The 15,765-nt window shown below is 43.2% G+C and overlaps 1 protein-coding gene across 3 annotated transcripts; it reads left to right on the top strand.

Moving 5' to 3' along the window:
• Positions 1 to 485: 485 nt before the first annotated feature.
• LOC135240358 (cyclic nucleotide-gated channel cone photoreceptor subunit alpha-like) lies at positions 486 to 12,484 on the top strand. Of its 3 annotated transcripts, none has more exons than XM_064309734.1 (9): positions 486 to 811; positions 4,319 to 4,459; positions 5,617 to 5,733; positions 6,579 to 6,755; positions 7,136 to 7,207; positions 8,170 to 8,343; positions 8,668 to 8,769; positions 9,609 to 9,715; positions 10,015 to 12,484. In XM_064309734.1, the coding sequence occupies exons 2-9, from the start codon at positions 4,359 to 4,361 to the stop codon at positions 11,403 to 11,405; spliced, it is 2,241 nt and encodes a 746-aa protein (XP_064165804.1). In that variant the 5' UTR covers positions 486 to 811; positions 4,319 to 4,358; the 3' UTR covers positions 11,406 to 12,484. The 3 variants fall into 3 exon arrangements, with proteins under 3 accessions (XP_064165804.1, XP_064165805.1, XP_064165806.1); XM_064309735.1 differs by having other exon boundaries at positions 487 to 811; positions 7,148 to 7,207; XM_064309736.1 differs by lacking the exons at positions 7,136 to 7,207; positions 8,170 to 8,343 and having other exon boundaries at positions 487 to 811.
• The last annotated feature ends 3,281 nt before the right edge of the window (positions 12,485 to 15,765 follow it).

The raw sequence follows: 15,765 nt of genomic DNA, 5'->3' as shown, positions 1-15,765 counted from the left end.
GCCACCAGCGGCTGAAGTGTCTATCGTATTCATAGCACTCCTCATACATATTCAGATGCGGTACTCATACTTTCAGAACAAAGCTAATGTGTCGTTGAGCTGAGTGACTCAGGGCATTAGTGATATTTTCACATAGCTATGAGATCACAATGACACTTGTGGAGTTTAAACATCCCCCTTGTTACTTCTGGATTTAAAGCAAAGTAATTTGGTTGGTTCTTAAACAACTGGTGTCATAACTAGCAAGATAATTGTCATTATTCAATAATCTGTCTGATTCCCATGGAAAAGACTCCACAATAAATGGGTTTTTATTTGCAGCTGAGACAAAAACAACCATTATCGTGATATATATCGTGATCAATATACTGTAAGAGGCCAGAGAAAGGGGAACGTAACGTAATCTTGGTTTCAGAGGCCAAGTTCACGCTGATCGATATTTATAGGAGGTTCGTGACGTTTGAGACTTTGCTGTCAGAGTGGGGAGAGAGAGAGAGAGAGAGAGCTGGCGCTTTGTGATGTCCGCCTGTCAACGGAGCTGTCCGTAATCCCTGGTCCTGAAACAAGTCCGTTGGAGTTCTCATATCAACTCAGAAAGTCGTCGTTGGCGTCAGAGTACCGCAAAAGTGGGAACAACAATGGAAATGGAAATAACAGGTTAAAAAGCAAGATGGGAGAACAAAACGCAGGATTACGTTTGTTTTTAAAAAACTGGATTATTTAACATCAAATTGCGAGGGATTATTTGCTGAGTGAATTTGCGCGGACGGGTCTGTGGCTTTCAAAGATCTACATTCAGCTGTGAATTCGGGTATAGTATGTTGACCTTTTGGGGGGATTTCTTCTGAGGCGGGATGGGGGGATTGCCTGTTGCTGCAGCTAGGCTGTGTAGTTTACACACTCACTGCCTATAGATTTGGTAAATTAACACTAACTAAGGCTATCCATTCCAAGCAGTTCTGGTGCAAATAAAGCACGATGAATAGTTGAAACGCATGTATGCCTACATCATGTATTTTCTTTTCAGATAAACTTGGAATTGCAAATATTTCAACAAATATTTAATGAATGGGAGACAGTTGATACCAATGGACATCCTTTTGTTTCGTTTTCTTTTGTTCTGTTTTGCATTTGCTTTTTTATAACATTCTGAAGAACACTAACACAGCTTTGTTACACGTGTAATCAAGTTCTCTCAAGTTCTCATTGCGCTTCGCAACTAATACATTAATATACAAAATAATCTTTATTTTTATTCCCGATTTATTTTATTGAATTAGTAGGCCCTAAATTTAATGGTTGTTTATAGTATATCTACTGACTGATAGTTTATAGCTAAAATCCACACAAAATCTATGACAATGTTTCTTAAAAAAAAAAAAAAAAAACGATAACCAAAAACATTAATTCATGGTGATAGAAGAAGCCGAACTTTTCTAACTGATTCGAATTAAGATCCGCTCCACAATGGTATTAAAGGTTACGTTATTTATTGACTTAGTCCAATAATATGAATAGCCAATTTCAGGCGCCCAACGCGTATTCTCTTGGCCGTGTCAATTAACGGTTCATTTAGGTAACACAGAACGCACTAAATCAATTGATTACCTTCTTAAACCAATTAATCAGCACTTCATATAGATATGGTCATTTCCGGGTAACGGGCTTGGGCGAAAGCTTTGTGTTTTTCTTTGGCAAGAACCGAGTGTTTAGCTGAATTAAATAGGCTATATCTTATCAAGGTTACATGCCTCAGTTTTTTCTCTAACATCTTAAGATCGTCATGGCTACCACAATAATAGGCTTTAGCCTATTTGTGTCCACTGAGGATCCAGCCACCGAGTCCCTTTACTGAATCTGTTGTTATCGGTTTCAGGTTTATTTCACCGGTTGTCCAGCGTAACTGGTAGAGAGAGTGGCTACTGTCCATGTAGGCTTCTAATTGAAATCTGTGAGTAAATTGAATCATGTGAGTGAATTACTGCACAGATAGATCTCGGGACAAGCCACATTCACTCAAAACTAAAACCAACTGCTTTCATAAAAACCAAACAAAATAAACTCAAAAAATGCACTTTAGTAAATCAAACCAACTTTAATTTAAAGTTTAATTTATAAAATTCAAAAGAACTTTTAGATTATTTTGAACTAACACATAAATGTATTCCACATGACATAAGAGCAATAATTTATTTTCCATGGCTTGAAATATTAAAAATTATACTGATAGGAGACATTTTCGGCTGCTTTTAAGTTGTCATTGCTTGTGTCACTGTTCTGAACAGCATAGCTCAAACCAACTTGTGTTCATTTGCACAGAGTTATAGCTCCTTGACATCCTTAGTTATGGTACTAAGCGTGCTGTCTTAAATTGGTTCACCACATTAAATATAAAATATTCGCAAAGCTGTTTTTGTTCTATTGCTACACACCTGTGGAGCAGATATGCATATATTTTCCACATTGCCTCTGTATATCTCCACCAACAGATTTTTCCCTTTAAAAAGGGTTGATTTGGTGTAATGTTATTGAAATGTCATATTCTTTTCTGAAACTATGTTAAAAAAATGTCTTTCTTAGCTTTGTGCTTTGCCCAAAACTTCCCAGGCGGTCTGTAGTCCTTTCCTGACACAATTTGACATCCAGAAACTAAATTTAACTTAAATAAAACAACTCATTATGATAAAAGGAACACAAGAAAACACTGGAAAGGCAGCATCTTAGCTGTTAATTATATACTTATAGAGATTAAATGCAGTATATGATATGTAAAATATGGAATAAGGAAGATATCGTGGCATTGATAAACAGACACATCTTGTGATGTTTACTGTAGAGCTTGAACATTCCCATGGAATGGTGATTGCAATGACATATTTACCAGTATTTAAAGTTACACCATTATTTCACATTTGAATTAAAAAGTAAAATATGAAGAGAACTCATTTATGTTGGCCATGCATTGGTGTCAGCGAATGACCAGAGTGTGTTTCACTCTTGTTCCATGTAGTACTGTGTCTCTTCTGTGGTTGCTATGAACAAAATGAATCTTATAACACTAATCTCTTTTCAATCTATGGTGCTACAAACCACTACATGGAAGAAAAAAAACAACCTAATTTTCATGTAAAATAAATGAACAAAAATGAAAAAAAATCTTTGTACCATAAAAATCACCTTGAAAAGAACAACCCTGTGAATTCACTACAAACTGCTCAATCTTCTAAAATGGAAAGTGAAAAAGAAATATTTATATTCTATCATATAATTAGTCATACAAAATATTGTTAAATATATATTTTGTTGGACAGTGACCTCTAGACATAGTCAAGGCCGGGTTATTTTAAAACCAGGGTGATCTTTCAGACACTGAGGGCTGATCTTGTCGAAGATCAGGATATATTTTTAGCTGCTGCTCTCAGACAGTGGCTTTGTCAGTTTGGAAATTGGTTTTTCTAAAACTCCATCAAGTCACCGTAATCTTTGCATATCGTGGACATAGCCTAATTCATCAGGATTTCTGAGGTTCACATTTGATAGACTGATTACAAGAATTGTAAAAACCAGAACCTGAGAGAGGGGATTATCGAACAGTGCCGTCTTATCACAGAATTACATGCAAGCAGCAAGCTGTATTAACAACACTTCCCTCCACCCCACAATCCCCCCACCCCCCACCCCCCACACCACCTGTCCACTTCTTACCTCTTAAGGACCCAAAAGGACATCAAGTCGACTCGACAACCCCACATTTTTCTGTGATATCTGGTCCTGGGGAAAAAGCAGAAAGACACTTTTCACGGCCACAAGGAAATACATGAATTTTAAGTCACTGTGAATAGTGTTACATGCGTGCATAACCCTGGTTATGACACTGCATTCATGCTCTGGCTTCTTCGCCTCACCTGCTACTGAAAAAGGACACCAATATAAATGGGTAACATAAAACGCTAATCCTTCAAGGTGCAAGATTACAAATATGTGATTAGAATGTTCTTGACTGAACGTTCTAATGCTGACGTAACGATCACGACTGGTGATTGAAAGCAAAAGAGTTCTAGAATACTGACTTATAATATATATATATATATATATATATATATATATATATATATATATATTTTTTTTAAACATTCTAAAAAGACCTGCTTTTCAAAGGGTTATGATTCAGTTTACTCACTTCAATTAGAAATTAGAAAAAGAAAAAGGGTTAACAGTCAGCTATTCCTAAATAATGACAGGAGCAGATCAGCGTGGAGAACGCTGTTGCTAAGTGACGCACATTTTGCACTGACACCGTTTCTCCTGTTGGCGGCAGCCTTCTCAGCCTCTGGATGTAACCGGCGGCAGGCCCGAGGATGGCGAAAATCTGCACCGAGCGGTCCTGCTCCGCCCAGCAACGGCTGTCCGTCCTCCCCGGCGAGGACGACCTGGAACGGCTGGAGAATGGCGGCAGCAGGTCAGACGGGTTCGGTGACGCCCACAAGCCCTTCTGCAACGTCACACCCGCTTGGGCCTCACTGTAGCATCCCAAAACATTTCTGAAAGACTGTTTTCAATAAATAAATAAAAACAGCAAGAAATGAGCAATTTTTTTTTTTTGAGATTTTTTTCAGTTATACTTGCATATACTTGTTGTAGTCGTGTTATTCTTGATGACTGTAGCATGATTGAACTCCATTTTCTTCAGAGCTGAGAGCCCCACTACAGAATGATAACATCTCATCCACACGTGGTGGGGTAGCATACACTCAGGCTGGTCCAAAGACGCTAAATCACAAGTACACATTGTGTACTCTTTGGACCGGATGAGCCCATCCAGAGGAACAGAAACTTCTGTCAAGTGCAGTATTTGCCATTGATATCAGATATGAGCTCTTTTCCTTCCATGATGATCAACACTGATGGGTAATGTCATGGAGGACATGTCAGCAGGACATGTGGTACTATGCAGACCCCCCCACCGCAATTTGGGTCCTTTCGAGGATGAGGAATTGTGATCCTGGACTTGGGGGGGGGGGGTGGTGGGGGGCATCATCTCTTGGGTAAAAGGGCCCATGAAGGTTTTTCCATTCTCACCCCCACCCCCCACCCCATGTGAGGACTGGTACTATGTCCTGTGACCGATTCTCAGCGTGTGTCTATGTGATAAATGGCAAAGCTACGCTAGCCCAATCAGTCTGCATTCAGCAACTTCCTCTAACCGTCAGCAGCCTGACAGGAACATCATAAACTCAAAAGATCAAGATTCAGTTTGATCTTGATTGATTTTGGGATGATTAGAGTGAGCAAGGACTGTCTTTGGGCCCATCAGCTGATCTAAATATGTTTTTTAGAAGAGGCAAGCATTCTGTATGGCCTCAAAGCGATAAGATAAAACAAAAGAGAAGCAATAATGAGTATCAATTTAATGAAATTCACTATACTGAAAATGACAACTATGTTCTTGCACTGAATCATGTTTTTGTGTTCAGGACAATGCACTGACATTAGATCAGTCACATGCACACTGTTAATGTTTCTCTCTCTCTCTCTCTGTCTCTCTCTGTCTCTCTCGGTCTCTCTCTGTCTCTCTCGGTCTCTCTCGGTCTCTCTCGGTCTCTCTCTCTCTCCCAGGTCCCACTCTCTGTGTGACGAAACGTCCTCTGAGCGCCAGGGGGCCGTTTCCACGGTCACCAGCATACTGGCAGAGTCCCGTAGGAGTTCTTTTACCGGTGCAGGAGCCATGGCCAGGTCAGCAGGTCACACCCCCCATACCACGCACAAACATACCACCCACATCCCACTCCACTCCACACATCACCCCCCCATGTCACACATACCCCCCCACTCCACACATCACCCCCCCATGTCACACATACCCCCACCCCCAACCCACTCCACACATCACCCCCCCCATGTCACACATACCCCCCACTCCACTCCACACATCACCCCCCCATGTCACACATACCCCCACCAACCCACTCCACACATCACCCCACAATGTTACACATACCCCCCACTCCACTCCACATCACCCCAATGTCACATACCCCACTCCACTCCACAATCACCACAATGTTACACATAGCCCCACTTCCACTCCACACATCACCCCACAATGTTACACATACCCCACTGCCCTCCACATCACCCCATGTCACCTACCCCACGCCCAACCCACTCCACATCATCCCACAATGTTACACATACGCCCCAGTCCACTCACAGTCACCCCAATGTCACACATACCCCCATCCCTCCACCATCACCCCAATGTTACATAGCCCACTCCACTCCAACATCACCCACAATGTCACAATACCCCCACTCCTCCTCCACCATCACCCCCAATGTCCACATACCCCACCCCAACCGACTCCACCATCACTCCCATGTCACACATACCGCAAACTGCACTATCCCAGGCACTATGAACACTCTCAGAAACAAAGGTGCAAAAAGTTTGTGTCATTCCAGAGAAGCGCTGTGCTGTGCTGTGCTTTGCCGTGCTGTGCTGCGCTGCGCTCGTGTCTCAGTGCTGTGCTGTGCTGCGCTCAGTGTCTCAGTGCTTCACCCTGCCTCTCCTCTCCCAGGCTCTCCCACTTCATCCTGATGCTGAGGAACTGGGCCTCCCACCGGCTACACCAGGAGACAGAGCGGCCCGACTCCTTCCTGGAGCGCTTCCGGGGCCCCGAGCTGAAGGACCTGTCCAGCCGGGACAGCAACGCCCAGTCTTCCCTGGGACACCCCGACCAGCCCCGCCGGAGGAAGTGAGTCCCCGCAGACCCCCCCCCCCTTCAAGGGCCCGTGAACCCGTGAGCCCAGTGCAGAGCAGGCGCTGGACAGCCACGGCGCAGAGCATTCTGGGAAAATCCGTCACCGCACGCCCTCCCCCCTCTCTGTCTCTCTCGCTCTGTCACAGATGAAAATGCGATAGAAATTAAAAATTAAATTAATCATTTAATTTCTCAATTAAATCAAGATAAACATAAACAATTCAAAAGCGAAACGAGATTATTTGGCGTTGAAATTAAGAAGCATTGTCTCTCGAATTATAAAACACCAGGTTAAAATATATGTAATTTGTTGGCAGTAAATGGTAAAATTATTAAGATCATTGTAGAAACTGACTTAATGTATTTGTTTACAGTTTTTTCCCAAGTCGTGTCAGTCCTTGGCCACAGGCTATTCTCAATCTCAACAACTGTAACAACACCGATGAGTAAGTTACCAGCGGTAGACGTAGAGTAGCTTTTGTAGATACTCTAGTCCCTCTGCTAGACTGTTTTATTTGTTTCCTGATTTTATTACTACATTACCTTCATTTTAAGCAGCTAAACAGTTTCCGATTTTTTGAGTGCCAAAGGGGTTAGCTTTTTAAACTAATGTGGAATTTAACGAAATAAACACTCTGCTCAGAAACATAACAAATAACAACTAAAGAAAAATCGCACCATTAGCTCGTTAGCGGTGATTGCTATCAACTTCAACATTCAATTCTATTTATTGTATACCATAAAATCCATATACTCTTTTAGTTAGCAAAGATGCTCTGAATAAGAAGAAATATGAGAAGAAAGTCAGGCACAGTCACGCTTGCTTTCGGTCCGTGTACACACTCAATATGTACACACCTTTCATTATTTTATTCAGGTAATGCTGCTACTTAAGGCATGCAATGCTAATCGTTTTTTTATTTGTTTAAATAATGGTAATATTGCTAATGCTATATCAGTTAAATTCACAATGCTGTTGCTTTTGGGGACAGGAACATTAAATGCAATGTGTGAGCACGCCACCTAAATAACTGGACACTGAGAAGTCTGGCATATTGTTCTGCCCCCTGGTGGCCATAACATGTACTGTTAAACAGGCAAACTTTTTATGAGACTCTAGTGTGAAGTTGTGTGCCAAAGAAAATATTTTATTTGAAAGTAATGAATGATATTTAACAGTTGCTCACAGCTCATTAAAGCTCCTTTATTTGCACAATGCACCCCAAATCCTTTCCTCTAGAGGTTTGTGGTAGCCATCCTGATAGTGCCTTTGCTGAAGTCACTCATAAGAACAATCACTTAGTCTGATCTTTAGAGACCAACCATAGCATATTCATGAGAGCCCCATAGAATTAGTTAATCCTTCATTTACTGCCTGGCTGAACAAATATGAAAATATTATGTTTAGCAAAAAAGAGGACAAGAAAGATGAAATAAAAGACAAGAAAGATGAGAAAAAAGAAGAAAAGAAAGATGAGAAAAAAGATGACAAGAAAGAAGAAAAGAAGGACGATAAAAAAGACGGCAAGAAGGATGATAAAAAAGATGAAAAGAAAGATGACAAAAAGAAGGAGGACCCTCCGTAAGTACCGTGTCATGGGTGGTCAGTGGTAGACTAGGCCTGGGTCAAATACGTATTTGACCCAGGTCAGTGGTAGACTAGTGCCCACAGGCACAGTAGACAGTATAGATTTACGTCTCAGAATCTATTTACTGTCACATAAGCCCACGTTATGCTCTGTTATGAATACTGCGCACTTACTGTAATATCTGAAGGCTACTGGGAATCGGAAAGACCTTACGCAAGTATCGATCGAAGGGGTAATTTCACATTGCAGGTCCCACAGGAGAAAGAGCGTCTGCTAAGTTAATGTAATGCAGTGAACGACTGGTGCCTATTTTTCAGAAAAGACTTCTGGATCATGGACCCAGCGACAGACCTGTACTACAGATGGCTTACAATAATCGCTGCTCCTGCCTTTTACAACCTGATGATGCTCGTGACCAGGTCTGTATACATGCTCTACAGCATTTGGCTTAAAAGAATAGCTCACTTTCTGTGTTTTAAAAAAAATACAATTTTAGATTTATTGTTTATTTTTGATTGGCCCATGCAGTCAGTTTTTGTGTGCCATGAAGGATAATTTAGATATGTACCGAAGTGTCTGACAATGTTCTGGCTTTACAATGTCAAACCTCAAACCTAATATTTAAATGGGTGATGGTTTGGAAATGCTTGTGCGTTCTGTGGCCAGCTGGACTCACTTTTATGGGTATTTGCAAGCCTCTGTCATACAGAAAACCATTCCATTGTGTTACATCCTTGGGGCATTCTGGGGTTTGTGGTCTCAAACAAAAAAAATAGACCTTAAGTAACTCCAAAGCAACTTTGTACAGCAATGTTATGTGAAATACATATAAAATGAGGAATTTTACAACATTCATACACAATTCTAAACATTATATTGACAGTACTTCTCTCATTGAGCACAGAACCACTTCAGGTGTCATTTGAGCTGCATTTGTCCTGGTGATTCGTGTCATTCTGATCAACTCCTATAAGCCTGCTTTAATAAGCATCATTCTGATGATTTGTGTCATTCTGATCAACTCCCATAAGCCCAGCTTAATGAAGCTTCATCCTGATGATTCATATAATTCTGATCAACTCCTATAAGGCCTGCTTTATCAAGCTTCATCCTGATGATTCATATAATTCTGATCAACTCATAGGGCCTGCTTTAATAAGCTTCATTCAGATAATTCATGTCATTCTGATCAACTCCTATAAGCCCTGCTTTAATGAGCTTCATCCAGATGATTCATATAATTCTGATCAACTCCTAGGGCCTGCTTTAATGAGCTTCAGGAGAGCTTCACCAAGCTGTGGCTGACGCTGGACTACTCCTCGGATATCATCTACATCATCGACACTTTTGTAAGATCGCGAACAGGTGAGGCACCTGCTGTCATTAAACAGCATTTTTTAACAGTAAATGTTTATTTTCTGTGTTTGTTGCGTGGATTAAAAGAGTAACCTAAACAATGACACTGATATCTGTAAAATGTGTTCTTCTTGACCAGTCGCTTATAAATACACATACTACAGTTATGTCTATGTGATACCACTATATTCAGTTAAAAATAAAATTAATTAAATACCTTAACATTTCAAAATATAAAAAATTCTTATTTTGTAAGATGAATCTACGATGAAGGTACCAAAAAATCTAAATTTGTGTTTTTTAAATAGGATTCTTGGAACAAGGACTGCTTGTAAAAGACCCAAAGAAATTAAGAGAAAACTACATGAAAACTAATCAGTTCAAGTTTGATCTTTTCTCCATATTTCCAACTGACATATTTATGTTAAAAGTGGGGCTCAACAACCCTGAGTTGAGGTTCAACCGTCTATTCAAAATTGGACGCCTCTTTGAGTTCTTTGACCGCACAGAGACCAGAACCAACTACCCCAACATTTTCCGAATCAGCAACCTTGTCCTTTACATCCTGGTCATCATCCATTGGAATGCCTGCATATTTTTTGCCATCTCCAAGACCATTGGCTTTGGCTCAGACTCCTGGGTGTACCCCAACATCAGTCACCCAGAGTTTGGTCGACTGTCCCGCAAGTACATTTACTGCCTGTACTGGTCCACGCTCACCCTCACCACCATCGGAGAGACGCCCCCACCGGTCAAGGACGTCGAGTACCTGTTTGTCGTCTGCGACTTCCTCATCGGCGTGCTCATCTTCGCCACCATCGTCGGTAACGTCGGCGCCATGATCTCCAACATGAACGCGTCCCGCGCCGACTTCCAGGCCAAGATCGACTCCATCAAGCAGTACATGCAGTTCCGTAAGGTCACCAAGGACCTGGAGGCCCGGGTCATCAAGTGGTTCGACTACCTCTGGACGAACAAGAAGACCTGCGACGAGAAAGAAGTGCTGAAGAACCTACCGGACAAGCTGAAGGCCGAGATCGCCATCAACGTCCACCTGGACACGCTGAAGAAGGTGCGCATCTTCCAGGACTGCGAGGCGGGGCTCCTGATCGAGCTGGTGCTCAAGCTGCAGCCTCAGGTCTTCAGCCCCGGCGACTACATCTGCAAGAAGGGCGACATCGGCCGAGAGATGTACATCATCAAAGAGGGGAAGCTGGCGGTGGTGGCGGACGACGGGGTCACGCAGTTCGTGGTGCTGAGCGACGGCGCCTACTTCGGGGAGATCAGCATCCTGGGGATCAAAGGGAGCAAAGCCGGCAACAGGAGGACGGCCAACATCCGAAGCGTGGGGTACTCCGACCTCTTCGCCCTCTCCAAGGACGACCTGATGGAGGCCCTGACCGAGTACCCCGAGGCCAAGAAGGCCCTGGAGGAAAAAGGGAAGGCCATCCTGATGAAGGACAACCTGATCGACGAGGCGGTGGCCAACGCCGGAGCCGACCCCAAGGACATGGAGGAGAAGATCGGCCGGCTGGAGTCCCACCTGGAGGTCATGCAGACCAAGTTCGCCCGGCTGATGGCGGAGTACACGGCCAGCCAGAGCAAGATCAAGCAGAGGATCACGAACATGGAGAACAGGGTGAAGACCCTGAGGCCGGAGGAACTCTCGGAAGTTGTCGAGGACAAGAAGGACAAGTAGCTCACGTGCACGGCGTCACCGATCGTGCGTTTTATACAGAAACTGAACTGGTCAAGAAAATATTTCTCCCTTCTTGTAAGATGTGAAACATATCTGTACAAAGTAGTTACTTTTTCAAACTGTTTATATGCACAATTATTTGCAAATTGTACATCACCTGGGTGACAAAATGATAATATCTAAATATGCAGTACTCATGGTTATTAGGCATTTTAAACTGTTAACAGTGCATCAAATGTCAAACCTCAAACCTAATATTTAAATGGGTGATGGTTTGGAAATGCTTGTGCGTTCTGTGGCCAGCTGGACTCACTTTTATGGGTATTTGCAAGCCTCTGTCATACAGAAAACCATTCCATTGAGTTACATCCTTGTGTATTTAATTTAATATTACTGAGGTTAATTTTAGCCTCTTTAATCCCGTCAACATGAAAGTGTAAATATGTGCAGTATGCAGGTCTATTCTTACCGATTAAATAATCGATTATTTCATATTTTATTGAGGAAGTATGAACTTGATGGACCTTACTGAGGAAGGGCATATCTGTTTTAGTTCATAAAGGTTAATGGCAAAATCTGTCCACATAAAAAATGGTTTGAAGACAATGAAAGCTGCCTTGACATTTAACAGGAGGTATCACAGAACCCCTCCATTGGTCTCCATTAGAGATCTGTGGAAAGAGAAGATAAAAAAAAAAAAAAAAAAAGAATAGAACAAATGTTTTTTTAACGAAAAGAAAACCCTGGCAGACAAGATTCTGTGGATTATGAATTATACAGTAGCACTTCAGATCGATGCATCATAAATTGAGGATATAGTTCTGTAACCTGATATCAATAATTCTCAGGTCAGCTCAGAAAAAAAACCTTTCTGCATTATTTCATAGTAGTGTATGAATCCGTCCGAATGTGATCTACTGATGCAAAGTAAATGCACACATTCATCTTAACCACGGCAGATTACCTGAGGACTGGTCCAACAGTAACTAAACCTGCATTTATTTAAATGTGTGGAATGTAATTTCATTTATTGGCGTTTTTAAGTATGCTAAAGACAAAATAAATATCACTGCATACTTTGCCTGTTTTCCAATTATGATTTCATACCAGTATCACTGGAACCCCCCATTCTTAAAGAGTCTTTGTGTATACTACTGGAATCACCAGTATATGGTGCACAAGATATAGACTGTAATGTCGATAACAAAGCACAAACTGGTGCTAGTGCTGGATTATTAGTTACACATTTGTTTTCAGTTGCTGCCATTAGAAACCTGCATTTGCTGCTACACTGCGTGTTCAAAGCCATGCACAGCTAAAACACAGATAAAACGCAGGCAGAGAAAAGCTGTGCCCTGCCACCATCAGAACTGTGCACTAAACAGTTAAGTTGCAGGAAGCCATTGTTATGAGCCGTCCTATCAAAAGTGACAGGACTTCTAGTCACCAAGCACTCCACTCTCTGCGCTTGACAACAAACAATGTGTCCGGGTGGAGCTTCAGACCAGTCTGACAACAGCAAACAGCCACTGTGCAGACGAATGAAGGGTAAACATTTCACTCAGAGAATTCCAAGGTTCTGGATTTACTGAAAAAAAAGGTCTGTGTGTTCCATCTAAAGGGTGCAAGCTGAGTGGCCAGCGTTGAGTATAGATGGAAAAGAACAAAGACTCGGAAAAGTCCCAGAGAATCATCAGCTTCCACTGGAGGGAGGAGGCCATGCTGAAGAGACGTCTGAGCTCCCTGGAATCCATGAAGAGGCAGGTGGAGCTGTCCTTCTGCCTGGACCAAAGAATCCTGTACAGCCGCTTCCAGACCAAGCTGCGCAGATCTGCGCAGGCCTGGGCCAGGATGACCAGCGACGAGGAGCTAATCTGGAGACTGGCAGCGGAAAACTTCCCTTTCAACGCCACGCCCAGAAATGACAGAGAGAGGAGCGTGAGTCAACTCACTGGGACGGCCCACGGGCATGGTTTGGGGAGTTCTGGGCCACGCACCCCTGCAGTACCAGGGGGGTACCGCTCCATGTCTGCCTGCGGACCCCCCCGGACCGTCCTCAGCCGGAACACGAAGTGCAAATCCCCGCAGCCGGAGGGAGGTATTCAAGCGGAAAGGACCAGATCGCAATCGAGCCAACCGTCATTTCGAAGGGTAGCCTTTCCCCCATCTCAACGCCTCAGCTCACCTGCCCTGCCACTCCTAAAGAGACCCGCTAAGTCGCGTCCCATAACCGCAGCGGTGGCCTTCCAGGACAGCAAAGAACCCCCGGGCAAACCCCAGCCAATGGGTGAGTTGTCTGGGGAAACTGAAAGAGAGGCAGTCAGAGACGACCGGCGAACCTCAGCCGCGAAAGCTCGCTTTGAAGCGACCAGCAAACGCTCACAAGATCTCAGCCCAAGACACGAGCACCCAGACGACCCTGCCGCACAGACCTCCGGGGGGGAAGAGGCGGAGGGAGTCCGGAGCGAGGAGGAGCCCCCGGCCGCGGGGACCGGAGGACCCGAGCTGGCCGTAAAGGTGAGTCGCTTTGTGGAGAAGGTGAAGAGCATGAGGCACCACCAGGGGTGCATAGTGAGCGACTACTACGCCCACAAGCTCTCGCGGAGCCCGAGCAGCAGGAAGGAGACCGTGCGGGTCACGGAGGAGGACCAGGACAGGTGGTGCCTGGTGGGTGGCGAGAGGGCCAGCAGGAGCATCACCATGCAGGGCCTGGACACGGCCCGGCAGGCAGAGGAGCTCCCCGCCGACCTCCTGATCCTGGAGACCTACGGCGCGCTGCTCACCAGGGAGAACAGGGAGGAGAGGAACTGGATAGACAACAACCCCTACGGCACCACGGGTCCCTCGACCTCGCTGTAATGACCCACGTCTACACGCTGCGACATCTCCGCTGCGAATTTCAGTCTGCCACAGAAAAACCAGCGTTAGAGCAGGGAAAAATCAGTCAGCAAATTTCAGTATAAACTTCACTGAACTATACTTTATGCTAAACTGGCATATTTTCACTGGCCCCAATCAATCCAAAACACTTTCAATCAATGTCAATGAAATGCACTTGCAGTCCATTACATCAAACAGCAATGTGCACATTCAACAAGATTATAGGAAAGAAGAAAAAAAAGAAAACAGTGCAGACCTTGCTACACAGGTACACCAATAACAGATTAAACCTAAATAAGAGTTACTGAAATTAGCAGCTGAGAAGGTGAGTCACAAGCACATCAAAAGCTAAGTGTTTTTGGTAGCACTTTCCATAAGGCTCCATGCATTTTATGCACTTTAGGTAACAGTCTATAACTGGCTGAGTGCAATGATATGCATAAAGTGTACAACTTGCTTTATTAAATTTGTTTGATGCTACTTTTTTTCTGCTACTGGTTGATGGAACTTTTCCAAACAAGAGCTGAATGAAAATGATGTAAATATAATATAATTTCACATATCACCTCTGTAAATTTTACAATGATACTGCAAAAAAATTGACTGACCAGCATGCACTGAGAAACTGACCATATCCGTTGAACTTGCAATGCCCCTCTGATAGTAAAATCTACTGCTTTAACCTTGACTGCAATGAGCTATGAATATATAAAATCAATTTTCTGTGTGATATTCAACCCTTACCGTGCTGCAGTGTACTCTGGTCCTCCTGTGACACATGCAGATGTTGAAACTTGATGATGGCTTACATCAATGGTCCGATCCAGACAACAGTCTGAACTATCCTAGTAAACTGGGTGTAGAATAAAATGGGAACTCTCCCTTTAAAAGGCGGAATAAAGACTTGCTTACGTGGCCCAAATCAAACATGTAGAGCCAGAAGTCATAGGCACATCCAAGTCTTATCAAGGTAAAGGGAAGTGGACAGACATGCAAAAAAAATGATCCACTTATCTTAAAAAACCTACTTCCTTATTGCTCAAATGGATTGCTCAGAACGTAGCACACTTGTCTGAGCACAAGCAATTAATGCTACAGATACTGGCTATCTCTAAATACCGCATCAACAGCAGCCTTCCTTTCATTTGGCCAGCATCTACTGCATATCAGCTGGAAAACTCCAGATCCAAGGGTACCAGGAATTCAGAACCTCTTTTTGAAGTTTCAAATACTGCAATGCTCAAATTTGACCACAACTGAAATTAGGATTCACAAACTCAACAGAAGGCCACCAGTTACTGGACAGGTCATATACAAGTTGGCGTATATTCCGTTTGGTACCCGTCTCAAAAAAAAGCACTTCTGTGATTCAACAGCTGTTGTGACGGAACCAGATTCCCTTCCCGCCCACTTTTTTGCTGTCACAATAATGAAGAGAACTCCTTATTGTGACAGTTTCCCATTTCAGCGACGGACAGTT

Source organism: Anguilla rostrata, chromosome 15 (genome assembly GCF_018555375.3).
Source record: "Anguilla rostrata isolate EN2019 chromosome 15, ASM1855537v3, whole genome shotgun sequence".
In the NCBI taxonomy this organism is placed as follows: Eukaryota; Metazoa; Chordata; class Actinopteri; order Anguilliformes; family Anguillidae; genus Anguilla; species Anguilla rostrata.
Note: the sequence above shows the minus strand (reverse complement) of the source record. Positions and strands in the feature narration are given on the sequence as shown.

Coding starts and splice junctions, on each gene's coding strand:
- LOC135240358 (XM_064309734.1), top strand. CDS start 4,359: ATGGCGAAAATCTGCACCGAGCGGTCCTGCTCCGCCCAGCAACGGCTG. Junction 6,756..7,135: donor GACCAGCCCCGCCGGAGGAA/GTGAGTCCCCGC, acceptor ATTTGTTTACAG/TTTTTTCCCAAGTCGTGTCA. Junction 9,716..10,014: donor TTTTGTAAGATCGCGAACAG/GTGAGGCACCTG, acceptor TTTTTTAAATAG/GATTCTTGGAACAAGGACTG.